General features: G+C 32.6%; 1 protein-coding gene across 3 annotated transcripts in view; it reads right to left on the reverse strand.

The window, feature by feature from the left end:
* Window positions 1-20289, reverse strand: part of LOC140047217 (dedicator of cytokinesis protein 1-like) — a 53567-nt gene that overhangs the window by 29952 nt on the left and 3326 nt on the right. For 2 of the 3 annotated variants that reach the window (XM_072092102.1, XM_072092104.1), the window contains exons 2-6: window positions 14734-14826; window positions 7339-7379; window positions 6925-6980; window positions 3305-3352; window positions 3034-3133 (exon numbers count right to left, since the gene is read on the reverse strand). In XM_072092102.1, the coding sequence (XP_071948203.1) occupies window positions 3034-3133; window positions 3305-3352; window positions 6925-6980; window positions 7339-7379; window positions 14734-14826 (338 nt within the window). The remainder of the gene's footprint in view (window positions 1-3033; window positions 3134-3304; window positions 3353-6924; window positions 6981-7338; window positions 7380-14733; window positions 14827-20289) is intronic. The other variant, XM_072092103.1, reaches the window with a different exon arrangement.

Below are 20289 nucleotides of genomic sequence, written 5' to 3' on the forward strand. Positions count from 1 at the left end.
TTCCTTATTTTGAGTTCCCTTTCCCATACATTTTGATGACTTTCTTGTACATAAACTTATGTTTAAGTTTATGGAATAAAAATTGATTTGATTGATATTGCACTATAGTACTACTACTGGACACATTTCTTTCCATCATTATCATGTCTTATTGGTCAGATATTTTGCGCTACTCCGCTGTAATTTGTACTCATACATTTAAGAATACTTCAGAAAAAATTTAGTGGAAGGGGGGGGGGGGGGTCAGGGTAGGGCAAAACATCTGACCAATTACTCAACTCCCTGATGCAAAGCTACTCCACAGCATACAATTACAACCCTATCATATCTTTGTAATACAGTTTAAAGATTGTTTTAAATTAACTTATACAATCATAGATTCCTCAACACATACTGCATTAAGCTTGACACATTTCTTTCAAAGGCAGCGGTTTGCATCATTATCACGTATACAATTTAAAGATATTATGCTTGACACATTTCTTTCAAAGGCAGCAGTTTTCATCATTATCATGAATACAATTTAAAGATATTGTGTTTGACACATTTCTTCACACTAATTTATTAAGAAATAATATGATGACAGATGTTGTTAGAATGTAAATCAGTCAATCACATTACAGTGATTTGATTACTGTCTAACACTATAAATGAGATGTGACAAAACCTCTCCAATTTGCATTCAATTACTGGTAACTGACGACATCTAAATGTTATTATTGTATCAATAACTTATTACATTTTCCGTGACCGACGACGTCTAAATGTTATTAATTACAAACATCAGTTATTGAGGAAATGCAATTCATTTAATGTTAATTGACAGATTAAACATTGATATCATTTTGTATACATGATAGAATTAAAAGCAGGAAATCATTCAACTAAGTGAAAATGAAAGATGACCTTCATAGAATCTAAGTCACTGACACTGTTATGTGATATTTGTAGCAAAACTGTGACAATTACTGTCTGGGACATTCTCAACATCAGGATGTCAAACCTAATTCATGTTTTTAAAATATTTTATATTAATATTATTAAATTAATCTCAATTAATTAATTAAATAAGCAATTCTAATACAACTAATAAATAATTTTTATTTTCTGGCGTGGACATCAGCAGGTAATTCTTTCGTCATGTGCTGTTTTTATTAAATGTTTTGTGACAATACGTTTTGTTTAATAACTTCTTGATGTGAAGTTGATATGTAAATAGTGCTTAATAAAATAAATAAATAAATGAAGACTGGCTTTCTTTCTATGTAATATGAAATAACTGTTGCAGACAGGAATAGAAACTTCAACATTATTGTTTACTACGATCTTTCTGGCTGTTTTACTTTATTGTTTTGATTTAGCTTTTTGCTTATTTCATTTGTATCTCCATTGAGATCCAGCCACTGATACCCACAGCATTGTCATTTTGTATCTCCATTGAGATCCAGCCACTGATACCCACAGCATTGTCATTTTGTATCTCCATTGAGATCCAGCCACTGATACCCACAGCATTGTCATTTTGTATCTCCATTGAGATCCAGCCACTGATACCCACAGCATTGTCATTTTGTATCTCCATTTAGATCCAGCCACTGATACCCACGGCATTGTCATTTTGTATCTCCATTGAGATCCAGCCACTGATACCCACAGCATTGTCAAATTGTATCTCCATTGAGATCCAGCCACTGATACCCACAGCATTGTCATTTTGTATCTCCATTGAGATCCAGCCACTGATACCCACAGCATTGTCATTTTGTATCTCCATTGAGATCCAGCCACTGATACCCACAGCATTGTCATTTTGTATCTCCATTGAGATCCAGCCACTGATACCCACAGCATTGTCATTTTGTATCTCCATTGAGATCCAGCCACTGATACCCACAGCATTGTCATTTTGTACTTCCATTGAGATCCAGCCACTGATACCCACAGCATTGTCATTTTGTATCTCCATTGAGATCCAGCCACTGATACCTACAGCATTGTCATTTTGTATCTCCATTGAGATCCAGCCACTGATACCCACAGCATTGTCATTTTGTATCTCCATTGAGATCCAGCCACTGATACCTACAGCATTGTCATTTTGTATCTCCATTGAGATCCAGCCACTGATACCTACAGCATTGTCATTTTGTATCTCCATTGAGATCCAGCCACTGATACCCACAGCATTGTCATTTTGTATCTCCATTGAGATCCAGCCACTGATACCCACAGCATTGTCATTTTGTATCTCCATTGAGATCCAGCCACTGATACCCACAGCATTGTCATTTTGTATCTCCATTGAGATCCAGCCACTGATACCTACAGCATTGTCATTTTGTATCTCCATTGAGATCCAGCCACTGATACCCACAGCATTGTCATTTTGTATCTCCATTGAGATCCAGCCACTGATACCCACAGCATTGTCATTTTGTATCTCCATTGAGATCCAGCCACTGATACCCACAGCATTGTCATTTTGTACTTCCATTGAGATCCAGCCACTGATACCCACAGCATTGTCATTTTGTATCTCCATTGAGATCCAGCCACTGATACCCACAGCATTGTCATTTTGTATCTCCATTGAGATCCAGCCACTGATACCCACAGCATTGTCATTTTGTATCTCCATTGAGATCCAGCCACTGATACCCACAACATTGTCATTTTGTATCTCCATTGAGATCCAGCCACTGATACCCACAACATTGTCATTTTGTATCTCCATTGAGATCCAGCCACACTGATACCCACAGCATTGTCATTTTAATTTGCCTTTGGAATTATTAATAAATATATAGATAACTATCACCATATCATATAGAATGCAACTAATTGTCGTATTTGATTGGGACTTTTACCACTGAGTATAGTTTTTCTTGACAAAAAAAGCGTGTTAACTTTTTCTATTCAAATGATTTTCTGTTGAGCACAAGCTGTTTACAATTTACAATTCGAATACAAAAGCACTCTTTATGTTGACAATGAAAGTTCCGAATCGAATACGACAATTGTCACTAAACTTACGATGAAGAGGTCTCTCCATATGATTCCCCATTCCCGTAGCACTGAGGTCACTTCTTTAACAACTGGACTTTCCTTTGGAGTCACCTGCTCCTGGTCATTGCTTTGAAAAAAAAAAGTTTAATTACTATAAAGGAAAAAAATCATACAATGAATTCCAGATCGTGCAACAGGAAAGAATAAAATGATGCAAAAGTGTCTTTTTTATCTTCGTCATGCATTCCAATTCCATGCGGATAGGTAGGACGAATGCAGACGAGATGGGAAGGCTTACCGTCTTGTAATCCCAATGGATACGTGAGGGTGAAATCCTATAGGAAATCTATATTGAAGTGTAAATAAGCTTATAAATAAAGGTTAGTGCATTTTATCTACTAATTGAATATACTAGATTTTAAATAATAACTCTATCTACTGTAAAGCTCTGTCAACACTACTAGAAAAAAAAAGGTGTGAAGTTACAAATATGCCCAAATATGGTAGTGATTTGACATCATCATGTCCATATATGGGCACATCATATTTTTTGTCACATAAAGTTTGATAGTGTAGACAGACCTTTAAGCGTGATTCCCTAGGTCTTAGCTTTTCCCAAATGAATGTTTAATAAATAATTAATAAGTAAATAAATTGGGCAACTTTTATGAAAATATACAAATTACATGCTTTATAGATTTGCTAATAAGGTATAACAGGTATATTAATAGAAAAAAAATAATCATTAAGGTAAAACTGTAATAGAACAAGGAAGGAACTATATCAAAATAGTCTATGTTTGATTCTAAAAATAGATTGGAAGATAAATGAAGGAGGTGTTATGGGTCAAAACTTGTAGATAACATTTCTTTACAAAAATGAGGAAGTAACATGTACTGTATCTTCTTGGGATGAGAAATGGACGAGCTAGACATTTATAAATTTAAAATAAACATCCACAGAGATGGTGGGTTTGAATCCCCTAATAGAACGATTTGAATTATAAAATATCAGGCGATTCATTTAAACAGTACAATATTCACATCCATTAAATCGAAATTAAATTATTTTAATTTGAAGGAATTTAAACTAATTTTAAAGATTATCAAATCTGTAATATTTACTAAATACTCAGGAATTGAAGTACCATCCTTTCAGAGCAAATATAAAGGATATCACTTGTTCTACTACAACTGTATATTGATATAATTTGCTTAAATTTCTAATAGAAATGTTATTGGCATCGTAAATATAGTACCAACAATGAGTCATTACTTAGACATGGACCTAAATCTATTCTTTCAAATTTTCTATCAGAACCTACTGTAATAGTTACAGTAGCTCCAATTTTTACTCAACCTATATGAGTCCTTTCACGGTAAACCAACACATAAAGGTGTATTTTTTATATACTGAATACACTAAAAAAATATGATGATAGAATATATTTTTTTTTTTTTTATTATTATGGCATTTATGTATATATAAAATAAACAATATAAACACCATAGGACTTTTTTTCCCATTGTGTTACTTGAATACAAACTAGTACTGGTCACTTTCTCACTGTGAAAAACCTTACATTGATTTATACTTAAACTGGACAAGGCATATATTTATTTTTACTCCAAACCCACAATGTTTGTTCATGATTATAATTCAACAATAATATCGAAAATAAATCATGTGAAAAGACCAAAAAAATCGAACATATTTAACAATGAAAAAAAGTTACTGAAAGATGGCATTAACGGACGTAACTGTCGTATGTCAAAAAATAGCCCAATTTCACACAACCACTATTGCTACAAAGTAAATAAAAAGTAATACAAAAATGCGACAAAATAATTTTCTAACAAGAATTATATTTGGTAAATAATCTAAACTATTCCACAACAAGTTGTTTTATTATTAAATAACTTTATTAGATAAAGTTAACTTCGTATGTCAAAATTGATGTTACGCCCGTGAAAAGCCAACATCACACCAGATCGGTAATCAGGCGATAAGCGAGTCTTGCAGGCGATGACATTTTCTCCCGCTCTCACCTTATCGCGCCAATGCAAAATTGAGGGCTGGAAAATCAGGCAAGCGAAAGCTTACCGCGAAATCACTGTGAATGTCAAGGAAGTTACGCCCGTGACATTGTTACGTCCGTGAGTATATTTTTCCATATTAATAATGATTTCAGGTTTACTATTATTTTATTTTGTTTAAATTAAAGTTTAAATTAACAAACAACGTTCAGGGACGAAACGACTACAATATGACGACATGTTGACAACGTAAACAATCTCTAGATTCGAAAAAGTAGAGAGTTCATTCACGGACGAACATTGACACACACTGACTATTAGCCATAAAAGGGTGTGTAAATAAGTTAAATAACACGTAGTTTAACAGATATTTATGCATATCTTTGATGGATATTAATTAATTATATTATAAACAACAAATCTTTTAACATTAATTAAATTGTTATGCTAAATTTATGAAAATAAAGCCAAATTAATCCCCTCTAACGGCGCTCGGTAAAACGTTATAATGCATACCCCGGTGAGCCAATGTGCTGGAATGACGTCATCATCAACCAATGAACAGTCTTGGTGATGACGTCAAATCACGGGGAAACCCATTTATTTAATACAGTACGTTTAGTGATTTAATAACTAAAAAATTAATATCAAACCTATTGTTAAAATGTATGAGTTTAAATGGAGGAGGGGGAAGGGGGGTTGCGGAGCCGCGCGCGATGGGAAGGGATTAAAATACACTATTCATGTGTCATATCCCCTGGGTCAGTGACGAATGGGGACAGGGGGGGGGGGAATTAAGAGGGAGGGGATTTTTTTTTTTTTTTTTTTTTTGGTTTTTTTTAAAATATGTAGTGGGTCATAACTAAATAGATAGCTGTGTTAAACACAAATGTAAGTAGGGTGTAGTTATTTTTGTTTAATATTGAAAGATAATGAGGTAGGCCTATCATTTTTCTATTTAAACAAAAATCAGTGCATGACACAATATAATAAAAACTACAAATATTTATTTTCAATAGTTTTTGATAAATAAATAGGTTTGAGAGTATTTTCATTTGTTCTTACCTGACTGTCTTATTCAACTTGACTTTATTAAACTTTATCTTCCAACTTTACTCATAATCATTCATTGTTTATGTATTATTAGCTTTTTTGTTTGTTTCATATTATCACAGCTCTATAAAAGTAATGACTAAAATACTAAAAAATGTATGTCAATGTTCGTCCGTTATACTAAAATGGTAAATACGTGGGCATCATTAAAGAAGATTTTTGTTAAAATAAAATTAATGGTATGCTTTTAATTAAATAGATAGTGGTGTGATTGGATGAAATCAATTATATAAAAACTTAGTAAACAATTTTGATTAAAAATTCCATGTTATATAAAAATTCATATGTTTCGATTTGTAAGAATGGATTCTGAAAGTGTTTATTTCATGATTCTTGAAAAAAAAAGAATAGCATTCATAATTTTTAGTGTTAAACTTTCTAAGTTCATGAAGTTTAATAAAATAGTTGAATAAATTGACTAACCTCTGTAGTTTTATATCTGTTTCTTGCATCTGTGTATGTCAATGTTACACCCGTGATATGTTCCACCATGTTACAAACAACCACATTTTTTATATTGAACACACTCAAAAGTTATCTTTTGACTTTTGTTTTATAAAGCTAAATTAAATTACCTAATAATACCCTAAGTTTGAACAATAAATATATACATTTAGTTTTTTTGAAAAATGTAAGGTTTGGTGTTGGTTTACTGTGAAAGGACTCATATACGTATGCAGTTCCTTCTACGAGTGAGAAATACATTTTTTCTGTTAAAAATACTATAATTAAGGGGTAAACATTAACAGCTGTCAGGATAAAAACATACCCATTTAGTTCCACTGTTGCTTCCTTCAATTGTATAAAAGACTTGGGGAAAATTCCCTAAAAGAAAAAATATAATAAATGTATTGTATTAGTAATCTGTATTCATATAGCGAGACAACAAATACCATAAAAAATACTTTCTGATAAAGCAGACTTTCACCTAATTCAATAAACTATTTAGTACACACTCACAAACCATGTTATGATAGCTTCTGTGACAACCCCAGATTCTAAAATTGGCATAGGCACAGAAGCTATTACAACATCCTTTGAAAGCAGTGGCTATGAAAAGCCAAAAAAGTCTAAATTACTGGTACCAATCAATCAGAATTCTTTTTTAAAAATGTTTATACTAAGTTGCCATTCTTAAATGAATTAATTGTGTCTATTTTTTTATAATCAAAATGGACCTCACCTTAAGTGCTTTGTTTTTGGTACAATAACCCCGATACCAACCTACAAAAAGCAACAATAAAATAATAAACAGTCATTATTTTTCCCATTTATTAAAAAAAAAAATATTATATTGTATTAATAATTATTAAATACATAAAAGGAATGCAAATGCTTATTAAAATTTCAACAACAAAAATGTTTAAAAAAAACAGTATTACAATGATAAAAATATCAACATAACAATTGACATTGGCTGTTACTAATCTTCTTGGATCATCAATGAATAACACAAGAAGCTTTAAACAACCAACCAATCAAATTTAATGAAGTACTGTACAATAAATTAAGTATGTGAGAATTACAATATCCAGAGTACTTAAGTCCACCACAAGTAGATGTTCAAGCCCTCTTGCTATCCCAAGGGGGTTAATTATCCACATACCAATACATACAATCACAAATGTCAAACAATGTATTGCCTGTTATTGTTAATAGAATATAAACCGATTGCTATTTGTTAGTTACACTCTGCTATATATACACACACATACAATAATAGCAACAGAGTAATGGGTGTACACTAGGGTACCTTGAGTGACATAAAAAATGTACCTTGTTTATTACTAGGTCAGTGTAGGCGTCAGTATTTAGTGGGACCAATAAAACAGGCATTAAAGCGTTAGGTCCAATTTCTTTAAAATTCAAGGACATGCACTACAGAATCTTCCAATTGGTCACTATTACATCATAGAGTGGAATGTATACAAAAATAGACAAAGATAAACAAGGCTACTCATTTCCCACCATTTCTATGTCAAAATATTTATCGTTTTTCTGGTAGGAAGCATTACAGTATATTACATAGCCTATGTAAATACGTGAACGTGATTGGTTGAAACTGCGTCACATGACTACCGCTGCGAGGATCGTAAATCGTATATATCCTCGAGAACGATGATATTGACTGAGTAATTTTCGCGTAATTATCGTGTCCCCTGTCATTAATCATATAAATTCTCGCGTTCGTTGATATTGACTGTGTAATTTTTGTGTGCAACACTCACGTTTGCCGATAAATAAACAAAAGTCATCTACTGGATCTTGAACTCGGGATGGAATTGTCACTCCATAACAAGACAACGCTTCAACTGCTGCGCCACGGAACTTGCTTGAAGAAATTAATCTTTTAAACTATTTAAGCTATGCATACATAGCGCCCTCATTTGTTATTAGTCCTCCCTAAATGTGATGAAACACCGTTTGTGATTGGTCAAAACTCACGGTAGTAACCTAGTAACTAGTACGCGCTGAACATCCGGCGATTCGGCTCCTCGAAGAGAAGAAGACGAATTGCTTATTTGGCTTACCTGATTATAATATTATTATTAATAGGCTTATTGATGGAAATTCTTCTGTTAATCTAAACGACCTAGGCCTAAGTGAAAATTTTATTGCCAAGGAATCATTAATTAGTAATTATCTGTATATTATTCTTCGCAAGGTATAGGTGTCTAGGCAGGCTTCACCCAACCCAGCAGACTTGTTCTTGGCTATATAATATAACAGATATCGCCTTTTATATCGGTAAAATATAAGATTTGACATCCCCGAGGGAATGATATTAAGTTCGAGGAAATATATATTCCCAGAGAACTTAATATCATTCCCTCGGGGATGTCAAATCTTATATTTAACCTCTAAGCAGTCAATATCTGTATAATATTATACATAGTAACTACTGTACAGTATTACTATGAGAAAAATCATTGAATTACTAATAACTCAATCCCTTTTTTTATACAGTATGTGTATATGAGGTACAGTACTGTCCTTACGAACCTAATTTCACTACTGGTATATTCTCTAGATTTATTTTTTTTTTTTCTATTCAATCGAAACCAACAGCGATATTTACCGCCACTAAATAACAGGTTTGATACAAACAAAGCCAGGACTGTTTAAAGCACCTTGATTGGTCCTAACATTGATCAAGGGCTTCTCTCGTCCAGTGCCTACCTTCACCAGAGGAAAGGCAGATACTAGATTCATGGGCTGCCATAACAGGGCTCGATTTTTTAAATTTTACTAGCTAGACCACTGGGCTTGTTCAATGTGAGTTTCACTAGCCCACTGGATGTTTCACTAGTCCGCTTATTGACTAAATCTTACTGGGTATATACCACACACCTGAATCAAAACTAACTAAACTACTGTAAGTTCTAGTTAGTTTATAAATACAGTAGTGCCACAGACAAAAAGTTTATCATGTAAAGCATGAGTGAATGCACTAAATTGCTCTCCTTGTTGTACTGTATTTCAAATAAAATATGACCGCCCAACCCCACTATCCTCACACACTAAATCCTAGCACCTACTCATGGACTTTGAACTATACTGCGGTAATTTTTTTATAGAAATCCGGCCATGGCCTAACTTGACTGGGTGCCATTGGCCAACCAGGCATACTCTGGCTAGCTAGGCTAGGCCTATAATAAATAATATAGGGCTATCTAGGCCTAGAACTAGGCCTAGAAATTAAAAACAAAAAAGTACCTGTATTTCACAAAGTAATACTAAAAAAAATATTAATGACAAGTTACTATTAAGTATATCATTTGAATATTACATCTTAAAAATGTAATTAAGGAAAGGGTATTTGGCTGTGTTTACATACAGAAGTCACACACGTCGCAATGCTTGTTGCTAGAAGAGCTAGACCAGCTGCTGGGATGGTGAGACCAAAGATACTATAGCGCCACGAAGTGGCGCAAGATAGGGAACTCCTATCTCTTATACACTGCGCATGAGTGAAATTCCATGGGCAGCCATTCCGGCAAGCAAGTTACGCGATCACATACCCCGGAAGTGTATAATAAACCATTGAACCACATCCACGTGTGACGTGTTATTGTTTGTTCGGGAAGTTTTCTCGTGTTGTATTGGGTAAATTGTAGTGGTAAGTTTTTAGAATATATATTTTTTTGTTAGTAAACATTAACAAAATTATTAAATTGTTGTTTAAATTTAGTTCAGGCAGGCGTTTCTGCGCAATCCGATCTAGGGCCTAGTACTAGTAGTAGTAGGCCTGGGCATATTTAAAGCCGAATACTAGGCCTAGTTTAGTTAGTATGATTAATAAAAAAAAGTCTGGGAGGATGAATGATATTGATTGGCGTCTTGATGATAGATGGATCAAACAAGGCTTGGATGGATGGAAGATTAAGAAAAAAACTGAAGCTGTTCGGGAATTAGGAATTTTTAATAAAAATGTACAAGACAATATAGCGTTTTATTAATAATAACATTAACAGAAATAATTAAATGTAATGAAATCAAAAATCGTGAGGATGTTGTTATTGTTGTTAATTTGTCGTTGTCTTGCTTTACATGTTTGTTTGTCTTGTTTTGTTTCTGTTTGTTTAAACTCCAATATGATTACAATTTCTTAACTGGCTACCCGTCACAAGTTTTTTTGGAGGGAAACCTCCAAATGTTATTACTTTCTGGGTGTTGCCTCTTAATTATTTATATTTAAATTGTTATTTTGTTTACTTTGAAATGATAAGAAATAAATGTTATTATGAATGAATGAATTGTTTGTTTTTTTTATTTAATAAATTTAAATTATAAATTTGATCCTCATATTTATTTTGTTCTTCATCTTTATTTGAAAAATATTTAGTTAATTAATGTAAACATTTTTGAATACTTACAATTATTAATAAATAGTATATTGACTTTTGTTTTGAATTTAAAAATGTATAGTATTTTAAAATACTATAATAAGTAATCAAATGATTATGTAACAGTTCGAAAAGTGACCTAATAATTTAATGATATATTTTTCCCTATTTCAGAAAGATATAAGTCTCATCATACTGTAAAATTGAGAAGATAGATGATTGAGTGCAAAGTGGTATTTTACACAAGAATTAAATACAAAGGCCAGAACTGATGGACAATTATATTTCAATAGTAATAATAGTTTATATTTTTGATTCTTGAAAAGGAGCAGTATCCTATGGGATTACAAATAAAATTTTCACACACCTCATACTTTTAAGTGAAAGGAAATAACCAGAATTCAGTTATTATCAGTACTGTTGTTTAGGCCTATTGGCTTCTTTTGTAATACAAGAAATCAAAATAATAGAATTTTCCTTGTATTTAAGAAGGCTAAAACCATACATTCGTAATTTATTTATTGAGTGTATTTAATTATTCCATCATTATTTATTAATATTGTATAAAGTGAGATTTTTCAGTATTTTTATTGCATTTTAATCCTGTCTGTAATATTGAAAGTTGAGCTAATAAAAGTGGGTTGAAAAGAACAAATTATGATTATGAATTTTTAAAATTAATATTTAATACTTTTACTTTTTTGAAATTAAAAAAATGTAACAATTGTTTTTGTATCTAGTAATGTTTGTACAGTATACTACAGTTGTGGCAGATCGTAGTAAAATTCCCCTTGCAATGAAATAACTTTGTAGGCCTGAAGCACACAAAATAGAAAGAGAGGGTCCGAACAGGGGAAAGAACATCCCCCTGCCCATTAATTTTTTTTTTTTTTTTTAATTAAAAAGACAGTTTTGGACAATATATTTGGCAATTATTACAATTCATCTCCAAAAAAATGCTTCTCTCGCACATAAACTAAGCCATCATCCCAGCCTAGGCCAAACGCGGCCGACCTTGGGCGTGAAGTGCGTAGCATCGCGCTGCGCCCCGCGACACTATTTATAACTATGCCTCAACCGACTGCCTACAAAATTCGTCCTCCATACAGTCAGTGTTTATTCTGTAGCCGTTTGAGGTTGGACAGTGATATACGCATATGTAAGTGTAATATCAAATGGAGTAAATTTATATAATCGAATTTTATATAGATGTTCTTTCATTTTGACGCGAAAGATAAAATAAAGTCGTACTGTTTATCGCGTAGATGTAAATCCTATTTGTTTTCATTGATTTGGTGGCGTGCCGCATTGCCTACTGGGTAATCCGCTTGCCGGAATGGCTGCCCATGGAATTATCATTTTTTGAGCGTCAGTTCCATATCTTGCGCCACTACGTGGCGCTATACGATCTTTGGGTGAGACTAGAGCACATGTTTTGTCACTAAATTTGGGTAACCAAATTGGTTGATTTTTTTCGGAGAAAAAAATTTATTAAAATTCCAAAGACAGAAGTGAAGCATCTTCCTCTAATTAATAAACATAGGCCTACTTCTATTAAAAAAAATTTTTATTAACTATATTTTATACATTAAAATTGATTTGTTCAATAAAAGCAACCATTTGGTTGGTACTTGTTCTGGCTTAAAAGACTAGTTGAGGCATTTATCTGACACCGCACTGGATACACTGTGAGGTGTAAATTGGCACTTGAAAGCAGACAGGGGAATCCCCTTATTGGTGACTTGACATGCTGATTTAAGGAGCGTGATTAGTTGCTCTCCTTCGTTATGATTGCAAAGGCGCTCTATAAAAATGATGGACTACAAAAAATTAGGCCAGTGGCTAGAGTATTTTAATAATGCATTTTAAAAGTCTAGGCCTAAATATTCTCTAGCCTAATTATTTACACACTAGACACCCGGGCTTGATGGGTGGAAGATTGACTAACCCAGAGCAGTTTTAGACATTGTACGCCGGACTAGTGAAATATCGAGCCCTGCATAAGAGTCAGCAATGCTGAGTTCAAATGCCTAACAGGACCCCAGCTCCATACAGCACCCTATATTCCCAGATGGTCTCCCATCCAAGCTCTAACCAGGCCCAACGTCGCTTAACTTTTTAAACACTAACAATATCCGCCCTCATTATTGGTGCCTGTTATATGTACAGTAGGATGAGGCAGTGAGAACTTTGTGGCTAATATCCTCATCACTTTAACTTACTTACACAAATCCTTTCCTAATCTAGAAAGCAACTATCCAGGCACACTTACTTACACAAACAATCACAATTCATCAATGTGATTAGTGAATAAAGCTTGTAGTACCCCAGAAGATAAAATTTACTTGTTAAGGTTATTATTTATATATCTATTATAAAGGGCATTAAGTTATGAAAGCTACAGATAATTTACAAGAATTGAAAAAAAAAGGATTTTAAAATCTTTTACAGTACTCCTCAAAAAACGTTTGCACCTGCAAAACTGATAACTGTAAAGTCATAATAATTTTGACTTAAAAAACATCCGTGATATTGAAAGAAATTATTTTAATGATTGTCGTTAAAGTCGAAATTAATTAGAGATATATTTTTTGGCTAGATGAAGATCCTTTTGAATTTGACATTTTATATGAAAATAAAATGCATGTTGTTAAAGGTTATTCTATTTGAGTAAAAATGAACTGAATTTATTTATTTCAGACAAACTGTCTATTGAAACATATACATACAACAATAAAAATAAAGAAATACAAAGCATTATGTGAAACCGTCATGGAGAAAGGACCAAGAATTATCTGTTGATAATATATAGTGCCTTTCTCCATTTAAAATACATTTTGGAATTAAACTACTCTACAGTAAACATATATATACTCTTTTACTTTTTGTTTTTGCTTTTCATAATAATTTTACTTGGTGCAATATTTTTTGTATTTTGATGACTCTTTGAGTTATAGTAATTGTTTTGCTTTAGTTGCCCCTGACCATTGTGCTTTGTTTCTGTTCTGTATCTGTTTATTGGTGGAATAAATAAATGAAAATGAAATGAAATTCTGGAATGAAAACTGTAAATTGTACACTCTAGTATTTGACAAATGATGCATTTTTCACCAAGATACAGAATTGCAATTATATGCCATCTGAGAAAGGATCCCTAGTGAAATACAACATTAACACGTTGCAAACGACTTTGTTAATTAGTATACACTCTTAAATCCAGCACTATGCTTATTACTTTAGCTCATTTTGTTCTTATCTTAGTTCTGAATCAAAGTATCTCTTTTTCCATATGCTTGAAATTCTCTATTTTAGAATACCAAAATGGATACCAACATACTGTATACTGTATCTATGTTCTATAGAATGAACCAGTATAATCGCCAATATCACTGATTTTAAAATGATTATTTTTCATTTGTAAGTCACTGGCGACAGTTGATACAGTTCTTTTGTAATATTTATAGAACAGTGATATTTAAATTATATTCCAAATCTTTTAGTTAGTCAATTCTTTACTATAGTATTATATTTTATAATTTTGATGAAATTATTGGTCATTATAAACATAAATACAATACAAATACATTTAATCATCAAATCACAACAAAAAAATACAGTATGTACAAAGTTTAAAGAAAATGATGAAATGATGGTCTCGGAAATCTAAATGGATATTTGTATACAGTATGTCTGAAAAAAAAAATGCCTGAAATTAATGTATTTTAACATACCTTCACATTCTTCAATGATATAAACAATGTCACCAACATCAAGGGACAGTTCACATTTAGTCTCATCTTGGTCAGCTATGAAGTTATAAACAACTGTTGGAACAAACAAAAATTTATTTTAAAGATGTTATTTTGCAGTTTTAATGAAGTTTATCATAGTTTAGGAGGGTGTTAGGTGAGTGATCGCACTCGCTCGCCTTAAGACAATGCTCGATTTTCTTTACCGCGCAAATCGTCCAAATACTGTCTGGGGTTTATAGTACAGGGGGAACTATTTGAAGGAATACAATCAATTAGGTGCAACATACAGGGCCAAATATCACTATAGTAGATCTGAAATTGTCCCCATATGAGTTGGGATATTCTCTGAATCACAAAATCTAACCATGGAGGATTCCTCAATGATGTACAGTACACTAATGTACATTGGAAATGTGCATGGAAATTGAATGTACAGTAGCTAGCTACTGAACAGTATGCTATCCTATGACACAAGAGTATTATATTCATCATTCTGAAATTGGTCTATTGAACTTAGATCATCTATCCAGCCTTGACTATAATAAAGCAGTGTTTAAAATTGATCCGATGATTGTTTTGTGTATGGGTGTGATTTTAGCAAGCCAGGTAGTGTCGCTGTTTAACGGCAACGTATTCAAGCGAGATTTTGAAAGATGATTTTACACTTGATTCCATTTCACCGAAGATGTTGAATTTACAATTGTTCCATTTCTAGTATTGTCAAGCTGCCTAGTGATGCGTGACTACAGGTAGTAGTAATTACTTGTTGTTGTTAACTACACTGTGCAGCTAACAAATAGAGTGGAGTCGAATAACAAAGTAGTGATTTTAAAGATATGATTATTGTTATCTGAATCATTTATCAGTACATCATCAATTATCAGTATTTTTAACAGTTAAAAAATCAAAACGATGTGCGATGTTATTGTTAGGTAAATTTAGTATAAAGTGTAGTAAATAAAAAATAGCAGAACAATTAATAAAACACAAGTGTAAAGTATACAGTACATACAGTAGTAAGAGTATATTAAAAATGAAAAAAACCCATAAAAATGACTGCGTATTATCTTTAATCAATGATGCAAGAAAGGCATACGGAACAATTTGTACTGTAAATGGTCAGAAATTGGAAATAAAGCAAGGATTTTTTTATAAATTTATTCTGGTTTATTTTTAAAAGGACATGGTACAAAACTGAATTGTGCCCAATAACATCTTGTATAGAAAAAATAAGAAAGGTTAATCTGCATAAAGACAGGTGCTCACATTTAATACTGTACAAACAGGTGGCCTCGTTATATTACTTTGTTTTAAATTATTCCTCAGTCTTAGGGTATTTTTCATTCCAAACGATCTGAGAAATGGGTTATGATAATTCTCTAATTGAAAGAAAGCAGTGTATCTAGGCAGCGCAGATGGAAGACAACGTAAACGTAAAATGGAAATTTACGATTTTATGATTAAAAAGCCTACAAGGAATATGAGTCATTGATCACATGACCAGTGCCTGGATAGATCCCAAGAATTTCATTATCGCTTTCATTCAAGTCTTTCATGGAAATAAAATATTTCTCCATGATGTACTGTACAGAAATTCTCAGGATAAAACAAAGTTCCATATTATAATATACAGTATATAACAATAGTTCCTGAATGTCTCCTAGTCAAGTGTAATTGAATTTTGTACCAGACAGTATTTTAAATTTTTAAAGTATTTTCTTTAAAAAATATGGTAGGGATCCGATGAAGCTTTATAAGAAAACAATTTCATTAATTTTGATAGGAAAAGACTACTGTACTGACTACTACACAAAATAATCAGATTGGATGGCAGGATTTAAACAGAAAAGTACAAAATGTTTTTGTTATTTTGTTATCCAAAATATGAAATTATTAGCTACAGGTAAATCCGTGTACAATACACTGTAAATTCTTGATCGATCACCTACAATATCATCAATAATACCAGGACCCTCATTGATTAAATCGAAATGAAGTCAAACTAAAAAAAGTCAATAATGTGTACTGTACATAAAACATCTGTATAAAATTAAAAAGTAATACTACTGTATAGTCTAGTACAACAAAAACAATATTATTAACATTAAGACACTTTGGTTATTATAATAATAAATTTCATCAACACAAATTCATAATTTCATATGATCATCTTTGCTCACATATCATTATAAGTTGTTGTAGCTTATTGTACAATACGTTTCAAATAACCTGTAAATCAATCCAGTCTAAAAAGCCAAACAATGCATTAATATACTCCCATTCAGTAACCTGCATACAAACGCACGCTCAAATTACTCATAGTAAATTAACGCAGTTTTGCTGGGGGCAAGATGAGATGATTGCACAGAATTAGCATAGTTAGTCAAAGTGATTTAAGCTTAATTTAAGTAAAACAGACATATACTATAAAGCTACAGTAAAATGACTTGGTACAGCCTATAGTAACTATTTTGCTCACTTGCTGTGGCAAAAGAAGTCATTGGGTTTACTGAGATACCAGTGGGTCGTACACTACATGATTTAATCACTTTTATTTTGGTTCGGTGGTGTTTGCTATGTTTTTTTTTTGGGTTTGCAGGGTTTGGCAATACCCCTGAGATCAAGGAAAGGTGCTCTGGGTACTCCGCACATATTAATTATTATTAATAATCAAGTTGATTATTTGATTTATCAATTAATATTTATTAATAAATTAATATCAATAAATACATAATTGGGTTTCCTCTGAGTAAAAGTAAATTCTGGGTACTTTACATGCCTTGGGGGGTCTGAGTACAATGTTTTACAATTTAATTGTGTACAGGTAGGTGTGTTAAATTAGTGATAAGTTAACTGATAACAAACTAAATTGTACTTTGTACAGAATATGTCTGGTACAGTAGACTAAAATTATTTAATGTTTAAAAAGATTTATTCGATAAAAACAGGAGAGTTCAGCCGAGTTGGATGTAAGCTCTGAAGTAGTAGTTTGTTGTAAGCCCTTGGTAGTGCCTGTGTAGACTTTCATTGTATGATGTTGTTAACTTCAACCTTACTACAGATTATTTAAATTTAATCCTGACACGTCTAATTCCACTTGCACTAGGAACACAGTTGTACGCACTAGCAAACTAGTGAAGTGTGGACGCAACTACCTCAAAGCTTGCAAGTAAAATGCACCTTTGTGTTACCGAGTGTAAACATCGTGTGGACGTTCATTAGAAGAAATGTATGCGTATAATTTCATGTTTGACGTAACTTTACCTCCGACGCAAGGCCGTCTGAACACAATTAGAACATTGCTAGTGTCACACATAATACAACTACAACTGAACACCATTGTAATTCTTTATTGTAGTCAAATAAACAACAACAATCACAAAATACAAGAAACTAAATACCTTTAATAGCAATAACCCAGTAAAGCCGGAGGCTTCATTCAATTTAACAATTACTGTACAAGAAGACAACAAAGAGGATCTACCAAGTTTGATACAAAAGAGATTTAACATCCTTGTTATCTGTTTACTACCCATACTGTAAGATGTTTCAATACTGTACTACAGTATTTATTTCCCTATAGTGGAGTGGATTAATAAATAATACTGTTTGCAGAAAAACAATTTATTTGACCACATACAGTACATTAGAGGTTATACATACAGTATTGTAAGTAGGATATGATAACAGATGAATGAACGGATTAATGACTTTTGAAGTGGATTAAATGGATTATTAAAATTATCCTACAATTATTGACATAGCAATCATATTTCATACAGTGTTATTATATTGATAAGAACAAAGATTAGTTTTTGTATCAGTTGTTGTTTTCATTGACGTCATATTATCTTTTTAATTATCGTTATCAGAGGTCAATAATTCATATTGTAAAATCTTTAACAGCATAGTAATTAGTAGAGTATGGATCTTATATAGGTTATGGATCTTACTTATTAAAATCTACAAGCAGTGATAGATTTTACCCAATTAAAATTGGGTGGGTTCCAATAGGTGGGTAGCAGGAGCAGGAGTGTTCTAAATTACGCGGACACACCCACTACTATGTAATATTGTAACACAGCCATAAAACATCCATGAACCATCCATGAACAAAATAGAAAAACTTCTTTTAGATAATTAATGCACAAAACACATTCTGTAACATTAACAGATAAAGATCTAGTCATTAATTCAAGACAATAGTTAAGTCTGGATAATTTTAAGATGATACTATTCTCTACTTTTTAATTTCTATTCTTTAGCTTTACAATGTTAACAATACAGCGAGAATAGCACCTTGAATATAATTGACTAAAATGTAAACCATTACATTCTTCTAGTATTTCATTTTATTGCAGATACTTAACACCAATATTTAAGTACGGATATGTTATTACGATGATAAATGTATTACATTCCGACATAAAAAAAAGTTCTATACAAAGAATAATCTACATTAAATTACTTATTTCATGATAAAATAGCCTTGGTAAACTGTAGTAATTGTTCGAGCTACTGTATGCATGCTAAAATTCTAAAGACATGTGGTGTGGGGAGGAGGGGGGAGGGGTGTTAGTTGGTTATAGCCATCCGAGGGCCCCTTAATTGTTGTAAATTGGAATGCAAAAGATAGGATATTTGTATAATTTTTTTTAAATATAGTATGGCATCCTTTTACTTACAGTATAGTATATAAAGATGACAAATTTCGTTTTTGTAAAAGCACAAGTTAACGGAGTACTTACTCGAACGTTTCGATCTCTATCAGAGATCCTTCTCAACTGACTGCGGAGTGTTAATGCAGCTTGGTCATTCTTGACGTCATCTGTTGATGACGTTGTACGCCTCCGGTTGTAGGTTGGAGGTTGTGCGGGGCTCGGCCAGGTGATGTGTCTATCAAATCATTGTACAACCTCCAACCTACAACCGGAGGCGTACAACGTCATCAACAGATGACGTCAAGAATGACCAAGCTGCATTAACACTCCGCAGTCAGTTGAGAAGGATCTCTGATAGAGATCGAAACGTTCGAGTAAGTACTCCGTTAACTTGTGCTTTTACAAAAACGAAATTTGTCATCTATACAAAATCGAAGCTAAATGAAATTCTTTCAAGATTTAAGAGAAAAATATGGTCAAGAAACCATCAACATCGTACGCAAACAGGAAAATATCGCGAAGAAAATTTCACGGCAGAGAAATCACCGGGTATTCTCCCTTCATTGTAAGCGGTTGGACATTACCCCTCCGAGCCTGAAATTATATCGACCGATCAAATCGTCTAAAGCAGAGGAAATAATAAAACATGCAGAAAGACAGCTTTTACGTGAGAGAATAAGAATCACCACCAACAAAATCACACAGTTAGAAGGCAAAAAGAAAGATTTAAATGAGGAAATCGTATCGCTAATTCCCAACGGAGGGGACATCACCAATGTATGTAATCACGTAAACAAAGTGTGTGAAGCGGAATTCTTAAAATGCCGATCACGACAACAAAACAAACTGTTGTGGTGGAAAAACAAAGCAGAAA

This window comes from Antedon mediterranea, chromosome 4 (assembly GCF_964355755.1).
Source record: "Antedon mediterranea chromosome 4, ecAntMedi1.1, whole genome shotgun sequence".
Classification (NCBI taxonomy): Eukaryota; Metazoa; Echinodermata; class Crinoidea; order Comatulida; family Antedonidae; genus Antedon; species Antedon mediterranea.